Source organism: Chlorocebus sabaeus, chromosome 14 (genome assembly GCF_047675955.1).
Source record: "Chlorocebus sabaeus isolate Y175 chromosome 14, mChlSab1.0.hap1, whole genome shotgun sequence".
NCBI lineage: Eukaryota > Metazoa > Chordata > Mammalia > Primates > Cercopithecidae > Chlorocebus > Chlorocebus sabaeus.
The window spans coordinates 68,164,147-68,180,623 of NC_132917.1; the positions used below are offsets into that span (position 1 = coordinate 68,164,147).

Consider the following 16,477-nt stretch of genomic DNA (forward strand, 5'->3'; position numbering starts at 1 on the left):
AGGCTCTTAGGGGATCTGGTTTCCTCCTTTTACAGTCACATGCAGCTTGGTCTGGGTGATGGCGATAGTAATGTCAGCTTTGTATTTTGTTCTGGGCCAATTTAGCATAGCAATTTATGTTCCAAATAATGCTTTTGCTGTTTCCCAACATAAATCTTATCTGTCCTGAACAACCAGGACAGCCCCACTCACTTTTTCTCCACAAATGTAAGTGAATACTCAATTAAAACTAGATTCCATGACGATAGTTTTCTACTTTTTTTGTTCTTGACTCCTTTTGTGAGGCTGGCTAGAGTTCCATGGAAAAAGAACACAAACCTCCTTACATTAGGTGGAAATATCTGTATTTTTTCCACCACACCAATACTTCTAATTTTATATCTCCAGGTTCAAACATTTGTCTAAGTTCCAGATTCACATAACCAACTCCTGACAGAATATCTCTACATACGTATCGAATAGGCTAACAGGTGTCCCAAGCATAACATGGTTGAAAGTGAATTCTCAATTTTTTTTAACCTCAAATTCATTCTCCGTGAAGGTTACTTTTTTTTTTTTTTTTTTTTGAGAGTGTCTCACTCATTCTGTCACCCAGGCTGGAGTGCAGTGGCTTGATCTTGGCTCACTGCAATCTCCACCTCTCAGGTTCAAGTGATCTGCCTGCCTTAGCCTCCTGAGTAGCTGGGATTACAGGCGCCTGCCACCATGCTGGCTAATTTTTGTATTTTTAGTAGAGATGGGGTTTCGTCATGTTGGCCAGGCTGGTCTTGACCTCAAGAGATCCACCCGCCTTGGCCTCCCAAAGTGCTGGGATTACAGGTATGAGCCACCGCACCCCACTGAAGGTTTCTTATCTCAGTAAGAGGCATCATAGTTTACTCAGTTGCTCAGATAAAAAACATATTGGTTTATTCTTGATCCCTGTCTTTTTAACCCTTTGCATCCAATCTATCAGGAAGTCCTATCGGTTCTTCACAAGCAAGCTGTTTCCAGGCACTTCTCACCATTCCTACTGTTGCCACTGTAGTGCAAGCCACTGTCACCCCCATGCAGAACACTGCACATGGCATCCTGATGTCCGTCCCACTCCCACTCTTTCCCGTTACAGTCTGTTGTGAATATTTCCGTGCCTGCATCATACTCCAGGTCCTCACTCACTTTATTTTTCTTCAGAACACTTGTCACCAACTGTAATTACAAAAGAAACTTGCCTACTTGTATATTGCACCCCCATCATCCTCTGCAACCCCAGTGTGTAAATACCTTTAGGCCAGAGATTATATTCTGTTTATAACTATATTCCCAGTACTTAGAACTGACCCAACTGTATAAGGGTGCTCATATTGGTTCGATGAATGTACAGATACATTACTTATTCAAGATTGTCATTCTTCTCCTTCACCAAGGCCCAAGTCAAGTTCTTCCTTCTCCTTGAAGCTATAACCAACTAGTCTAGCCCCCACCATCACTCACTTCCTTTGAAGTCCTACAGCAATCATGGTATGGGCAACTTTCAATTAATCAAAATGTTGGGAGTCATGGAGGGCTGGGAGAAGATAAGGTGGCATGGAGAATCCAAATTCATGATAAAAATAGAATTAGTAAAAAATCCAGTACAACATTTATGTAATATTTTTGATATATCTAATTTCTAGGGCATATTTTCCCTGTATAGATTTCTTTCAAAGGTAAAAATGATACAGCTACTTTTAGGAACACAAAATGTTACACAAATTGTTAAACCAAAAAATAGCAGTCTTCTTTGATTTTCAAATAATACAGCGAGGTCCACGACATATGAGTGTATCAATGAACAAACTGTCTTTTTAGAGTTCTGTATTTTCCAGCCATAGTCTGAGATACTGATCTCAATTTTGTTTTTGCTCTCTGCTTCCCCAGCACCATCATTTCCCATCTTCATACTGAGCAACCTCACAAAGCTGTCATTCTTCAGTCTTTGCAAACAAGGTTTCCATGCATTGGACCTAAGCCACTGGTCATCATCATTTTCTTCAGAGTGTTCTCTGAAAAACTAATGGTACTGTGTGAATATGGTTACTGAGCAAAATAACACATTAAAGTTTTTATTTATTTATTTATTTATTTATTTATTTATTTATTTATTTATTTAAGATGGAGTCTCACTCTGTCACCCAGGCTGGAGGGCAGTGGTGCGATCTCGGCTCACTGCAAGCTCCGCCTCCTGAGTTCACGCCATTCTCCTGCCTCAGCCTCCCGAGTAGCTGGGACTACAGGCGCCCGCCACCACACCCAGCTAATTTTTTGTATTTTTAGTAGAGACGGAGTTTCACCGTGTTAGCCAGGACGGTCTCAATCTCCTGACCTCGTGATCCGCCCGCCTCGGCCTCCCAAAGTGCTGGGATTACAGGCGTGAGCCACCGAGCCCGGCCAAAGTTATCTTCTATTCTTAAGGCTGCAAATATTTTTTGTTTAGTGCAGATCAAACCAAACAAGGACCATTTTCCGAGTCTCCTGTGATGGATCCAATCCATTACATCTTTTTCTCTTCCAAGAAAAACAATTTTCCATAACGTTTTCCTTCCTTCCTTCCTTCCTTCCTTCCTTCCTTCCTTCCTTCCTTCCTTCCTTCCTTCCTTCCTTCCTTCCTTCCTTCCTTCCTTCCTTCCTTCCTTCCTTCTTTCTTTCTTTCTTTCTTTCTTTCTTTCTTTCTTTCTTTCTTTCTTTCTTTCTTTCTTTCTTTCTTTCTTTCTTTCTTCTCTGTTAAACACAAGTGACAATGATTCAGGTTGCTTACCATGTTCCCCTTCCCCCCATTTTTCTAATTTTTCAAATATTTCAAACATTGTTAAGATGCTGACATTTTGATTACTGAGGTTATTTTAACTACACTTAAACTTTCAAATGTTTAACAACAGCATATAGCTCAGATTTCCAGAGAATAGTGACAGAATGTCAGGCTGTGGCAAAGTAGGTTGTATTTGATTGGTGAGGGGTTTAATGCTTAGCAGATGGTATCAACTAGCAAATATTTTTAAATATGCAGGTGTTATGGCAATTTTAATATTTTTTCACAGATGCAATATTGCTTTCTAAATGCAGTTATGTTGCAAACCAATTAATATACCTCCAGACAATAAGTAGTTGATTAACCATAACAATTATTTTATATACTCTTACATGTTTCTCTTTTTTTCTTTTTCATGTCTTATGTTTCAGACTATAATTTCCTCTTCCTTCATATATATCACAAAACCTAGCACAGCTGAATTAGTCAGGATTCTTTTGCAAGTGGTTGTAAGTATAAAAATTCAGTTCTAACCAGCTTAGGGGATGATTACCTGGGTGTGTTATGTAACAAAAGGAAGAGTTGATGAAGCAATACACAAGGGACAGAAAGGATCAGCTGGACTTCAGGAATAACCAGAACTAGAAACTTAGGAGCCAAATGAGTGGAAAGGGAGAATCATTGCTCTATAAAAGGGGGTACTATTTCCCAAGAAGGGACCAGTGAAGGTTCTGGGAAGGGAAAAGAAAAAGTAAAAACAATAATAAATGACAGAGGTGTGATTTGAGCTAAGATGGTCCAACTCCAGTGCCTGAACTCCAAGCACAGTGCCTGCCAAGCCCACCATCGCTGATAACCCTTGTTTTTTTAGTCAAATAACTGTAACTCTGTCTAATCTTACAGAAGACATAGTTACAGAGTTCAAAGACCGGATGGGAGTTTTGTTTTTTTGTTTTGTTTTTTTTGTTTTTGTTTTTTTTTAACAATCTCTTGAAGTTTGTTCTACATCTAGAGTCCTGTGATTAACTGAGAAACAAACTGAATAAGGGAAGTTAGGGTATCTGGCTATTTCCACTTCCCACCCCCAACCTCTCCTCCCAACACCCACGTGCATTGCCACATACTCAGGTGCCCGGAACCCCCCACACTGAAGTAGCAGGCACAATCCCCATCACTTGTCTAAATGTACAGGAGGTATTTGTTGACATTAAGAAATCCCAATTCCCTTAAATTGCAAAATATAATGAGATTTCCTACTAATGATGACTGGTCTGGCTCCAAGCTGCTGTTGGGATCATGTGATTGGCTTGGCAGAGTGACCGTTATTTTCTTGCTTACCCCGCATTATGTTTTACAAAATGTCATTCCTGAATAATCACAGGACTTACAATACTGACAAGTGAGAACTAATAAACAGTGGAATAGACTGTGTACTCTAGAGGAAAATCAGATGACTGATTGAAAAACAAAGCACAATTCCCAAAGATCAAATTGTCACTTAAAGTGCAATATACTGTTTGAGAACATTCTGAAAAGTGGGAATAAGGAGAATATGGGGAGTTACATAAGTAGACTAGGAAACAGTGAACAAACTTACATTTTTTTTGAGGGGAAAAAAGATGATATTATTATGTTACAAGGTTCAGAAAATCTGACCAGTGTTTTATGGAAAATAATGTGCAGGGAATTCCCCCCTCTTCCTTTACTAGTATCATGGATTACACATAGACATTCCAAAGATGGGAGTTAAGTGTCAGTTTCAAGGAGTGTCTGGTACAGCAGTGTTCACAGACTGGGTGTCCAGACATGGGACTGGGTTATAAGGTGGAGTAGAAGGCTCTTAAGAGCAGCAATATGCCAGGAGTTAGTGTTATGAATCCAACAGATCTTGTTCTAACATAGGTAGCATTATTACTTATCTGTGGATTCATAAAAAATGACCCCGGCCGGGCGCAGTGGCTCAAGCCTGTAATCCCAGCACTTTGGGACGCCGAGACGGGCGGATCACGAGGTCAGGAGATTGAGACCATCCTGGTTAACATGAGGAAAGCCCGTCTCTACTAAAAAATACAAAAAACTAGCCGGGCGAGGTGGCGGGCGCCTGTTGTCCCAGCTACTAGGGAGGCTGAGGCAGGAGAATGGTGTAAACCCGGGAGGCGGAGCTTGCAGTGAGCTGAGATCCAGCTACTGCACTCCAACCTGGGTGACAGAGCAAGACTCCATCTCCGGAAAAAAAAAAAAAAAGACCCCATAACTTAGCAGCTTAAAACAACAAATATTTATTATCCTACACTTTCTGGGTGTTCAAGAGTTCGGGGGCATTCAGTTGGGTGGTTTTGGCTCAAGGTCTTTCATGAGGTTGCATTGAAGCTGTTAGCTGGGGCAGCAGTTTCTGATGGCTCCACTGGAGCTGGTGCATCTGCTGCCAAGTTCACTCACATAGGTGACGGCAGGTCTCAGTTTCTCTCTATCTGTTGGCTGGAGGCTTCAGTTTTTTGCCATATGGGCCTCACCACACGACATGGCAGAGATGGAAAGAGAGGAGGAACATGCACTCAAGCCAGAAGCTGCAGTCTTTATAACCTCATCTTGGAAGTGACATGTTATGGTTTCTACCATATGCTGTTGCACTGTGGGAGAGGACTGACTACCCAAGGGACTACACTGACAGCTAGGAGGCAGGGATTGTTGGAGCCTGGGTACCACAGGCACAAAAACATCCATTAAGATTGTTCTGTCTCAGAAATGCCAGGTCAAATCTGAAATATTCCTAACAAGAAAGCCCAAGAGAATAGACGTATTTTTGTTTGAATAAACAGCATTTTGTGTGTGTGTGTGTGGGCGCGCGCGTGCGTGTGCGTGTGATCATTGCTCTACGAATATTTAAAACAGAGGTCAGCAAACTATATATAGCCTTTGGGCCAAACAAGGCTGCCTATTTTTGTGTAGTCCGTGAAATAAGAATGGTTCCACATTTTTATTTACTTATTTATTTATTTTTTGAGATGGTGTCTCACTCTGTCACCCAGGCTGGAGCGCAGTGGCGTGATCTCAGCTCACTGCAGCCTCCACCTCCCGGGTTCAAGCCATTCTTGCTTCGAGCCTCAGCCTCATAAGTAGCTGGGACCACAAGTGCGCCACCACGTCTGGCTCATTTTTTTTTTTTTTGTATTTTTAGTAGAGACAAGGTTTTGCCATGTTGCCCAGGCGGGTCTCAAACTCCAGAGCTCAAGCGATCCACCTACCTCAGCCTCCAAAGTGCTGGGATTACAGGCGTGAGCCGTCGCACCTGATTGAGCTGCTGCAGCCGGCCTCACATTTTTAAATAGTTGGTAAAAAGTCAAAACGATAACTATACTGATGACATAGGAAAACTACATGGTTCAAATTTCAGTGTACATTAAATAAATTTTTACTGGAACACAAATTTTGAACAAATTTTGTGATGTTAAGTGTCTCTAAAATGTTAAACCAATGTTTCATAAACTGTTTAAACAGAACATCGATCTCACAAGAATTATTAGGTGTTCCACGAGAAATGATCTGTGGTCAAGTAACTGTGGGAAATCCAAAATTTAAAAATATTAACATATATGTGTGTATACATATGTATGTGTACACACACACACAACTAGAACCTTCTAGAGCTTTTAGTTTGATACCGTAAACATACTAAATTATATTTTTGGAAATATAATTTAGTATGTGATGTTTTCTAAATGTTTTTCAACTGCCAAAACCCTTTCCCCAAAACTAATGTTAATATCACTGAGGGCACTTGTGTTCCACCAACTACTGTTCCCATAAGTATTGAGATATGTTGCATTAGATACACACCATACATATTTCCTGTTATGTACCACTTGTTGAGAGTATAGAACAGATGCACACCATCTACTATTAATCTTTAAAATAAGCATAATCAACCTGTATCTTGCTATAATTATGTGTAATAAACTTAGGGGTATCATGACCTCTGCTCATTGTGAACTCCTTCTCCTTTCTCTGAAGACCACCCATCTTTGGTGGGATGAGGGCAGGAAGAACAATGGAAGCAACAGACAGCTACAGTCCTCAGCAACTGAGTCTCACTCAGGAAATCCACCAAGACAATGAGTCCCTGGGTCCTTTCTTGAAGCAATATAAATTCATTAACCCTGGTCATGACTAGAAAAGAGGAAGAAAAAATAGGCACATGACAAGCCCAAGATGTTTCCCAGCTCAGAGTGGGGGTTTGAAATACCCGCTTTTGTTCACCCACTTTTATGGTGGCAGAACCATTCTCTTACTCATTTGTACTGGCTGTCTGGTCTTGCCCTATTTCATGCAGTCTTAGTGGAAATGCTGAACACAGTGCTTTGTGCTGGCTGTCACTCAGGGAAAAAAGTAGTATGGAGATGAGTCAGCCAGTGACAGGGTCATAAGGAGATTGTCTATGATTTTCATGAGGGGAGCTGGGAGTTGTGAGCTGTCAAGGTTCTTGTGCATTCTGAGGTCTGGGCATTCTATTTGAATAATGGCAGCTTTCCAATATCCTTTTTTATTTTTTTTTGGAGATGGGGTCTCACTATGTTGCCCAGACTGGACTCGAACTCCCCAGCTCAAGTGACCTTCCAGCCTCCCAAGTAGCTGGGACTACAGGTACGCACTATTCTATCCAGCTCAGCATCCTTCTAATAAATACTTTTTATTGTTTAAGTAAGTCAGAGTCAATTTTCCTTTCTGCCAATCAAATAATTACAGTGGAATTGGGGTCAGGGTGCAGTATAATCAGAGAATATATACTAAGATTTTAACAGTAACAGTTGCTTTCTAAAATTGTTCTTGTCTATATTTTCTACAATGAATAATGAATATGTATTATTTTTATACTATCAAATGAAAGGATAATAGAGCTACTTTTACCAGGATCAAAGACAGAGATAAAACCAGGCACCTGAGATTTGTTGATTACCACAATTGAGCCTTGAATTTGGCTCTAAGGTTCCTGGGAGTTAAGGAGAAAACTTGGGACAGGAAACATATGGGTTATTTAGTCTGACAAAAAGAAGAAAACATATTTTGCTAAAGAGATGAGGTTTCTCCTGGCACTGAATTTAAGGAGAAATCTTGTACATGTGTGTGTGGGTTCTTGTGTAAGATACATAGAGTAACTTAACGGCTATTATCTTGAAATGTGGTTTTACAAAAGACAGAATGCTTTTCAAATGGATTTTTATATTATTATGGTATAAAAACTAAGAGACTCACAGTAAATCTTAACATAATGAAGACATCTTTGCAAGATATGAAAATAATAAGGTCAGATAAATTTCATTCTTCAGGTACCAACCTAATGCAGGGAAATCCTAGCTCTTACTTTCACTTACCTTAAAAGCCTCACTATTTCCAATGTAGATCCAATTCACAAAATAATTCTTCTTCTTCTTCTTCCTCCTCCTCCTCTTCCTCCTCCTCCTCTTCCTCTTCTTCTTCTGCTCCTCCTTCTCCTTCTCCTCCTCCTCCTCCTCTTCCTCCTTCTCCTCCTCCTCCTCCTCCTCCTTCTCCTTCTCCTTCTTTTTTTTTTTGAGATGGAGTCTCACTCTATCGCCCAGGCTGGAATACAGTGGCGCCATCTTGGCTCACTGCAACTTTCGCCTCCAGGGTTCAAGTGATTCTCTTTTTTTTTTTTTTTTTTTTTTTTTTAAAATGTATTTATTATTATTAAACTTCAAGTTGTAGGGTACATGTGCACAATGTGCAGGTTTGCTACATATGTATACTTGTGCCATGTTGGTGTGCTGCACCCATCAACTCGTCATTTACATCAGGTATAACTCCCAATGCAATCCCTCCCCCCTCCCCCCTTCCCCCTCCCCATGATAGGCCCCGGTGTGTGATGTTCCCCTTCCCGAGTCCAAGTGATCTCATTGTTCAGTTCCCGCCTATGAGTGAGAACATGCGGTGTTTGGTTTTCTGTTCTTGTGATAGTTTGCTAAGAATGATGGTTTCCAGCTGCATCCATGTCCCTACAAAGGACACAAACTCATCCTTTTTTATGGCTGCATAGTATTCCATGGTGTATATGTGCCACATTTTCTTAATCCAATCTGTCACTGATGGACATTTGGGTTGATTCCAAGTCTTTGCTATTGTGAATAGTGCTGCAATAAACATACGTGTGCATGTGTCTTTATAGTAGCATAATTTATAATCCTTTGGGTATATACCCAGTAATGGGATGGCTGGGTCATATGGTACATCTAGTTCTAGATCCTTGAGGAATCGCCATACTGTTTTCCATAATGGTTGAACTAGTTTACAATCCCACTAACAGTGTAAAAGTGTTCCTATTTCTCCACATCCTCTCCAGCACCTATTGTTTCCTGACTTTTGAATGATCGCCATTCTAACTGGTGTGAGATGGTATCTCATTGTGGTTTTGATTTGCATTTCTCTGATGGCCAGTGATGATGAGCATTTTTTCATGTGTCTGTTGGCTGTATGAATGTCTTCTTTTGAGAAATGTCTGTTCATATCCTTTGCCCACTTTTGGATGGGGTTGTTTGTTTTTTTCTTGTAAATTTGTTTGAGTTCTTTGTAGGTTCTGGATATTAGCCCTTTGTCAGATGAGTAGATTGCAAAAATGTTCTCCCATTCTGTAGGTTGCCTGTTCACTCTGATGGTAGTTTCTTTTGCTGTGCAGAAGCTCTTTAGTCAAGTGATTCTCTTGCCTCAGCCTCCTGAGTAGCTGGGATTACAAGCGCATGTCCCCACACCAGGGTAATTTTTGTATTATCAGTGGAGATGGGGTTTCACCATGTTGGTCAGGCTGGTCTCGAACTCCTGACCTCGTGATCCGACCACCTCGGCCTTCCAAAGTGCTGCAATTACAGGCATGAGCCACCACACCCGGCCAGCACAACATTATTCTTCACAAGTGAATATATTTGTGATTAGTTTGTGCACATTCCTCACTGAACAGCAGAAATTTAATCAAACACATCCAGTCGAGTTGGCTCTTCTTCCCAGTTATCTCTTTTCACCTCTTTGTCAACTCCAAATTTCTATAAATCCTCTCTGATCCAAGTTCACCTCTTGGCCTCAACTAAGGACAATCAAGTTTTTGCCTACCTTACTTAATAAAAACATATGGTTTAGTTAGTAGAATAATTTGCATTTATTGTTCTAAAACAAGGCCTTTAATGCCTTACCAACCTATCAAAAAATATTATCTTGGGACTTCTGCTTTTGACATGATGGTGAACTATGTAGTCTTAAAGAGCTCTTCTCTTACCAAACAACTTGAACCAACACAAAACCTAATTTTTATAACATTGCTTGTATCACAGAAAACAGGAAACTTTCCAAAGGAAAACAGTAACAACAACAACAACAGACACCCAGGGAATCCTAAGTGCCTCTGAGAAAGCAGAGTTGAAGAGGGGTAAACAAAATTAAGAGATCAGCCCTGCAATCCAGAAACTCAGCTGATGGCCCATGGTAAGATGAGGGAAGTTGGGGGACGGGACAAGTTTAAAACCCCAGGTGCTCCAAATATGGATTAAAAGTGGTTGCAGGCTGGGCGCGGTGGCTCACGCCTATAATCCCAGCACTTTGAGAGGCCGAAGTGGGTGGATCACCTGAGGTTGGGAGTTCAAGACTAGCCTGACTAACATGGTGAAACCCCATCTCTACTAAAAATATAAAAAATTAGCCAGGTGTTGTGTGTGCCTGTAATCCCAGCAACTCAGGAGGCTGGGGCAGGAGAATTGCTTGAACCCGGGAGGCAGAGGTTGCGGTGAGCCAAGACCTCATCATTGCACTCCAGCCTGGGCAACAAGTGTGAAACACTGTGTCAAAAAAAAAAAAAAAAAGATTGTAGGTTTGTAACAGCCTCCAACTCCTTAATGAGGTGAATAAAAATCATCTCTGGAGGAAAAATTCTTAATTTAAGCCACACATTTTTCAACAGATGAATTTCAGCAAAATATCAGTTCATGATCAAAGATCACCAAAACCATATAGAAGAAAAAAGAATAAGATTCCAAACAAACAATAAGCAACACACTTAGACCACTAATGACTTCAGGTATGAGAACGCCAGCTAGGAAATATAAAATATGGATGAAATGTTCAAAGAGATAAAGGATGAAGCCATAAAGATGAGTTAGGTCATGAGACTATAAAATATGCTAAGGTAGCTATAAAAAATAATTTAAACTTCAATGAGACCAGGTAACAATAATCCATTTCCAAACAACATTACAGAGCTGGGGAAATAATCAACTATCCACCAGCAGTAGAATGAATACATTATGGGCAATAGAATACCATGCATTAATGAAAACAATCCAACTAGAGCTGTATGTTATCATATGAATGCATCTCTCAATACTAAACTAAAGAAACAAGATCTTCAAGAATAAAAATAATAGGATCCCACATACTTCAAAAACAGGCAAATTATGATACCGGTTGGAGATATTTGTGTGTTTATATGTGCACATAAATGATAAAGGAAATCAAGAAAATGATTATCATGCCATCAAGATAGCTGTAATCACTGGGAGTGTGTGAGGGAGGGATGTATGAAGGAGAGAGGCACATGGGGTTTCTAGGACGCTGGAACTATTCTTTTTCTTGATGAGTGGTTATGCACATATTCATTTCATCATTTTTCTTTGAAGTGTTTGCACATTTTATGTACTATTCTGTGTATGTATCACATGATAAAAGCAAAGAAAAAAGCCACACAGGGACCCACACTCCCGCCAATGAGGATAGTTATGTTGTTCTTATCTGACCACATCCATCAGTAAGCGGATATATCAGAGCTGCCTCTCAAAAAAACAAACAACCAGAAAACAATCAAAAAGCAGATAAATTTATTAAAATGGATTGTATGACAGTTAAGAATGCTTGTCCATCAAAGACACCGTAAAGGAGAGAAAAGGCAACCTACAGAGTGTGAGGAGATATTTATAAAAATTCCAGAAAAGTCAGATATACACTAAGGGCTCGGCTGGGGTAACTACCTCATTCTAGGTGTCTGATGCCATCTCTGTCTCTAATTCTGCTTGTAAAAATAGTTTTATTCTCCTTTCATATTATAAAAATAATACATATTCATTATTTGTTGTAAGAAATATAGACAAGGAAAATGAAAAGAAAAGCAACTGTTACTTTAAAAATTTTAGTGTATATTATCTGATTCTACATCCTACTACCATGCCTCAACTTCATTATTGTTATTTGGTTGCCAGTAAGGAAAATTGACTCCGATTTACCTGAACAATGAAAAGGCTGGACATGGTGGCTTATGCCTGTAATCCCAGCACTTTGGAAGGCTGAGGCAGGCAGATCACCTGAGGTCAGGAGTTCAAGAGCAGCCAGCCCAACATGGCAAAACCCCGTCTCTACTAAAAACATAAAATATTAGCCGGGCGTGGTGGCAAGCACCTGTAATCCCAGTTACCTGGGAGGCTGAGGCAGGAGAATTGCTTGAACCTGGGAGGCAGAGATTGCAGTGAGCTGAGATTGAGCCACTGCACTCCAGCCTGGGCCACAAGAGCAAAACTCTGTCTCAAAACAAAACAAAACAAAACCACACACAATGAAAATTATTTATTAAAAGAATATTACAGAGGCTTGTTCAAATCAAGCAGAATGCTCAGGCCATGGAATATACAGGAACCTTGGTGGCCCTCAGCTGTCAGCAACTGAAATCATGGGCAATCTCCCTAGGACCCTTCCTTGGATTGTTTTATCTTTAAACAACTTTTGTTCCTGAATGGTTACACTCCAGATCTAAAATTCCAGCAAAGGTGCTTATTAGTGGGCATGGAGCACTGTGTTAGGAAATTCCCCGAATACATGGAATGTGACGAGGGCAGGCACCCAGACTAAAGGAGTATGTGTATATTTGGGGGGAAGGTTGTAAAGGGACAGTTATTTTCCCATGAAAACAAGGGAAAAATGATGAGCCATTCAAAACAACAAACATAAGACCATCCTCTGCATATTGTTTTAAGGCAGTGTTTTATTTTTTATTATTTTTACTTTTTTTTTTTTGAGACAGAGTCTCACTCTGTTGCCCAGGCTGGAGTGCAGCGGCATGATCTCGGGTCACTGCAACCTTGGCCTCCTGGGTTCAAGTGATTCTCCTGCCTCAGCCTCCCAAGTAGCTGCGATTATAGGAGCATCCTGCCTTGCCCGGATAATTTTTTTTTTTTTTTTTTTTTTTTTTTTTTTTTTGTATTTTTAGTAGAGACGGGTTTCACCATGTTGGCCAGGCCGGTCTTGAACTCCTGACCTCAGGTGATCCGCCTGCCTCGGCCTCCCAAAGTGCTGGGATTACAGGCATGAGACACTGTGCCTGTCCTTAAGGCAGTGTTTTAAAACTTAATATTTCTCAATATTTCTGTGTCCTTAAGGATTCCCTTATAATTAGTTTTAGCTTTTATATTGAAATATACAATACATCCAAAGAGTGCAAAAATTGTAAGGGTATAGGCTGATGAATTCTCACTGTGTAACTATCACTAATATCAATAAATAAAATAATGTCCCCCAAACTCCCCTAATCATTACTCACATATTCCTTCCCAAAGATAACCACCAACCTGATGTGTAACATCATGAATTAGTTTTACCTGTTACTGAATTTTGTGTGATTGGAATCTGTGTGAATTCTTTTGTCTGGCTTTTTTTGATAAGTGTATTTGTGAGATTCACTCCTGTTGCTATGTTTGGCAGCTGTCTATCTGTGCATATGTTATATAGCCTTTCCATTGAATAAAAATACCATCATTTATTTGGTATATTTATTTACTGTTGAGGGAAAGTAAGCAGTTTCTACCTTTTAGCTAGCACAAAGACTACAGTGATGAACTCTATACCATTTTTGTGTGTGTGTGTGAACATATGGGTGCATTTGCAAATGTTCAGCTTCAGCAAATATTGCCAAATAGCTTTCCAAAATTGTTTTGCTAATTTACATCCCCCCATCAGTGTACAAGAGTTTCCAGTTCCTCTACATTCTTGTCAACATTTGTGATTGCTAATCTTTGAAATGTTAGCCATTTTTGGTGGGTGAGTAATGGTATCTCATTACGGTTTGAATTTATGTCTAGGTTTTAAATTACATTTCCATAGTGACTAATGGGATTGAGTGTTTCCCTCATAAATTGAACGGGCCTTTAAAATATTCTCTTTTGTAAAAAATACCTGTTGTGTCTTTTGCAAATTAAAAAAAGTCTATTTTTTCTTATTCATTTGTAAGAATTATTTGAATATTCTGGATATGATATCTTTGTTGGCTAAATATATTCCCACTACCTGTTTCCACTCTGTAACTTGTGTTTTCATTCTCTTAATGATGTCTTTCGATAAACAGAAGTTCCTCAGGTTAATATAATTCTATTTCTTAATTTATTTCTTTTTGCTTAACCTAAGTTCTTAAATATCTTTCCCCATATTTATTCATTAAAGCTTTTGTTTTCCCCTTTCACATTTAGATCTACACACATTCGGAGTTGGTTTTAACCTCACTTTTATCCACTAAAAAATAAGGTATAATTTATAAGCAGTAAAATATACTGCAGTGAGATACTCAATTCTGTGAGTTTTAACAAACACGTGCAGTTACGTAACTACCACCACAATTGAGACATAGTGCATCTCTATCACCTCCCCAAATACCCTCATGTCTTGTAGTCAACTGTTGCCCCCATTCTCAGGCCCAAATAATCATTGGTATTTTTACTGTCTATATTTTTCTCACCCAGAATGTCATATAAGTGGAATCATACAGTACGAGCTTTTGAGGCTGACTTTTTCACTTTACATAATGCAGTTGAGAGTCACCCATGTTAGTGTGTATCCGTTTTATTGCTGGATAGTTTTCCATAGTGTGGATGTATCATTGTTTATTCATTTACCAGTTGAATTATATTTCAATTGTTTCTAGTTTTGGACAATTATAAATAAAGACACTATAAACATTCATGTCTATTCATAGCATTTTAGGTTAGCTTTACTTATCATTTAATTTGGATAAATATATAGAAGTTGAATTATTGGGTAATGTGATAAGTATATGCTTAACTTTATAAGAAATTACTGAATTATTTCGTAAAGTGGCTGTGCCATTTCATATTTTAACCAGCAACATGTGAGTTTTCCAGTTGTTCTACATCCTCACCAGTACTTGGCATTATCAGTTTTAAAATTTTAGCTATGCTAGTAGATGTGCAACAGCATCTCATGGTTTTAATTTGCATTTCCCTAATGACTAATGATGTTGAACATCTTTGCATGTGCTTATTTTGTCACATATATATCTTCTTTGGTGAAGTATTTACTAGTTTCCCGTTGCTGCTGTAACAAATGACCACAAAGGTAGTGGCTTAAAAAAACATAAACATATTATCACACAGTTTGGAGGTCGGAAGTCCTAAAACAAAGTGTTGGCAGGGCTGTGTTCGTTCTGAAGGCTTAAGGGGAAAATCAATTTCTTTGCCTTTTTCTATTCTTCAGAGGCCACCTGCATTCCTTGGCTCATGGACTGAGTCAGCAGCATATTATCTTCCAGTCCCTCTCTGCTTCCATCATCACATTGCCTTTTCCTGGCCTTGACCCTCCTTCCTCTCTTTGATAAGAATGCTCATGGCTACTTTAGGCCACCTGGATAATACCTGCCTCAAGATCCTTAACTTAGTTACATTTACAAAGCCCCTTTTGTCACGTATGGTAACATCTTCACAACTTCCAGGGCTAAGATGTAGACATCCCTGGAGATGGAGAGGCATCATACAATCTACATAAAGTGCCTTTTCCATTTATTTTGCCCAGTTTTGTACTGGGTTGTTTGTTTTATTATATAGTTTTGAGAGTTCTTCATATATTCTGGATTCAACACAGAATGTGATTTGCAACTATTTTCTCCCAATTTATGCCTTGTCTTTTCATCTTCTTGATGATGTTTTTCAAGGAGCAGAAGTTGTTCATTTTGAAGGATTTCAATATTTCAATTTGTTTTTCTTATCGATCATGAGTTTGTTGTTGTATCTGACAGACCTTTGGTAACCTAAGGTTGCAATGATTTTTTCCTGTTTCTTTCTTCTGCAAGTTTTCTAGTTTTAGCATTTATATTTAGAGCTATTATTCATTTTTAGTTAATTTTTGTGTATGATGTAAGGCATGGATCTTTTTCAGGACTTTGAATCTTGAATAAATTATGCAAAGACTAAAACACAGTTAGAATTCATTAGGCCAGGGGCAGTGTCTCACTCCTGTAATCCCAGCACTTTGGGAGGCTGAGGTGGGCAGATTGTTTGAGCCCAGGAGTTCGAGACCAGTCTGAGCAACAAGGTGAAATGCCATCTCTACAAAAAATACAAAAATTAGCTGGATGTGGTAGTGCACACCTGTAGTCCCAGCTACTAGGGAGGCTGAGGTGGGAGGATTGCTTGAGCTCAGGAGGTGAAGGCTGCAGTGAGCTCTGATCATGTCAATGTACTGAAGCCTGGGTGACAGAGCCAGACTCTGTCTCAAAACAAAAACAAAAACGAAACAAAAAACAAACAAACAAAAAAACACATCAGCCACAGTGGTAGTTCGTGGTGGATATCCTGGTATCCACAATGGTAGTTCATGTTGGATAACCTTTGTAAGTTCCAAAGTAACAATAGTGTCTGACAGAGAGCTCCCAAGTCCATTGGAATTTCC

General features: G+C 39.4%; 1 protein-coding gene across 2 annotated transcripts in view; it reads left to right on the top strand.

Annotated features, from left to right (window-relative positions):
* Positions 1–7,296: 7,296 nt before the first annotated feature.
* PLEK (pleckstrin) overlaps positions 7,297–16,477 on the top strand; it is a 68,650-nt gene continuing 59,469 nt past the window's right edge. Inside the window, exons 1-2 of one of the 2 annotated variants that reach the window (XM_073023046.1) lie at positions 7,297–7,408; positions 10,099–10,249. In XM_073023046.1, coding sequence (XP_072879147.1) covers positions 10,247–10,249 — 3 coding nt within the window. In that variant the 5' untranslated portion in view covers positions 7,297–7,408; positions 10,099–10,246. Of the gene's footprint in view, positions 7,409–10,087; positions 10,250–16,477 lie in introns of those variants that run through there. The other variant, XM_007970407.3, reaches the window with a different exon arrangement.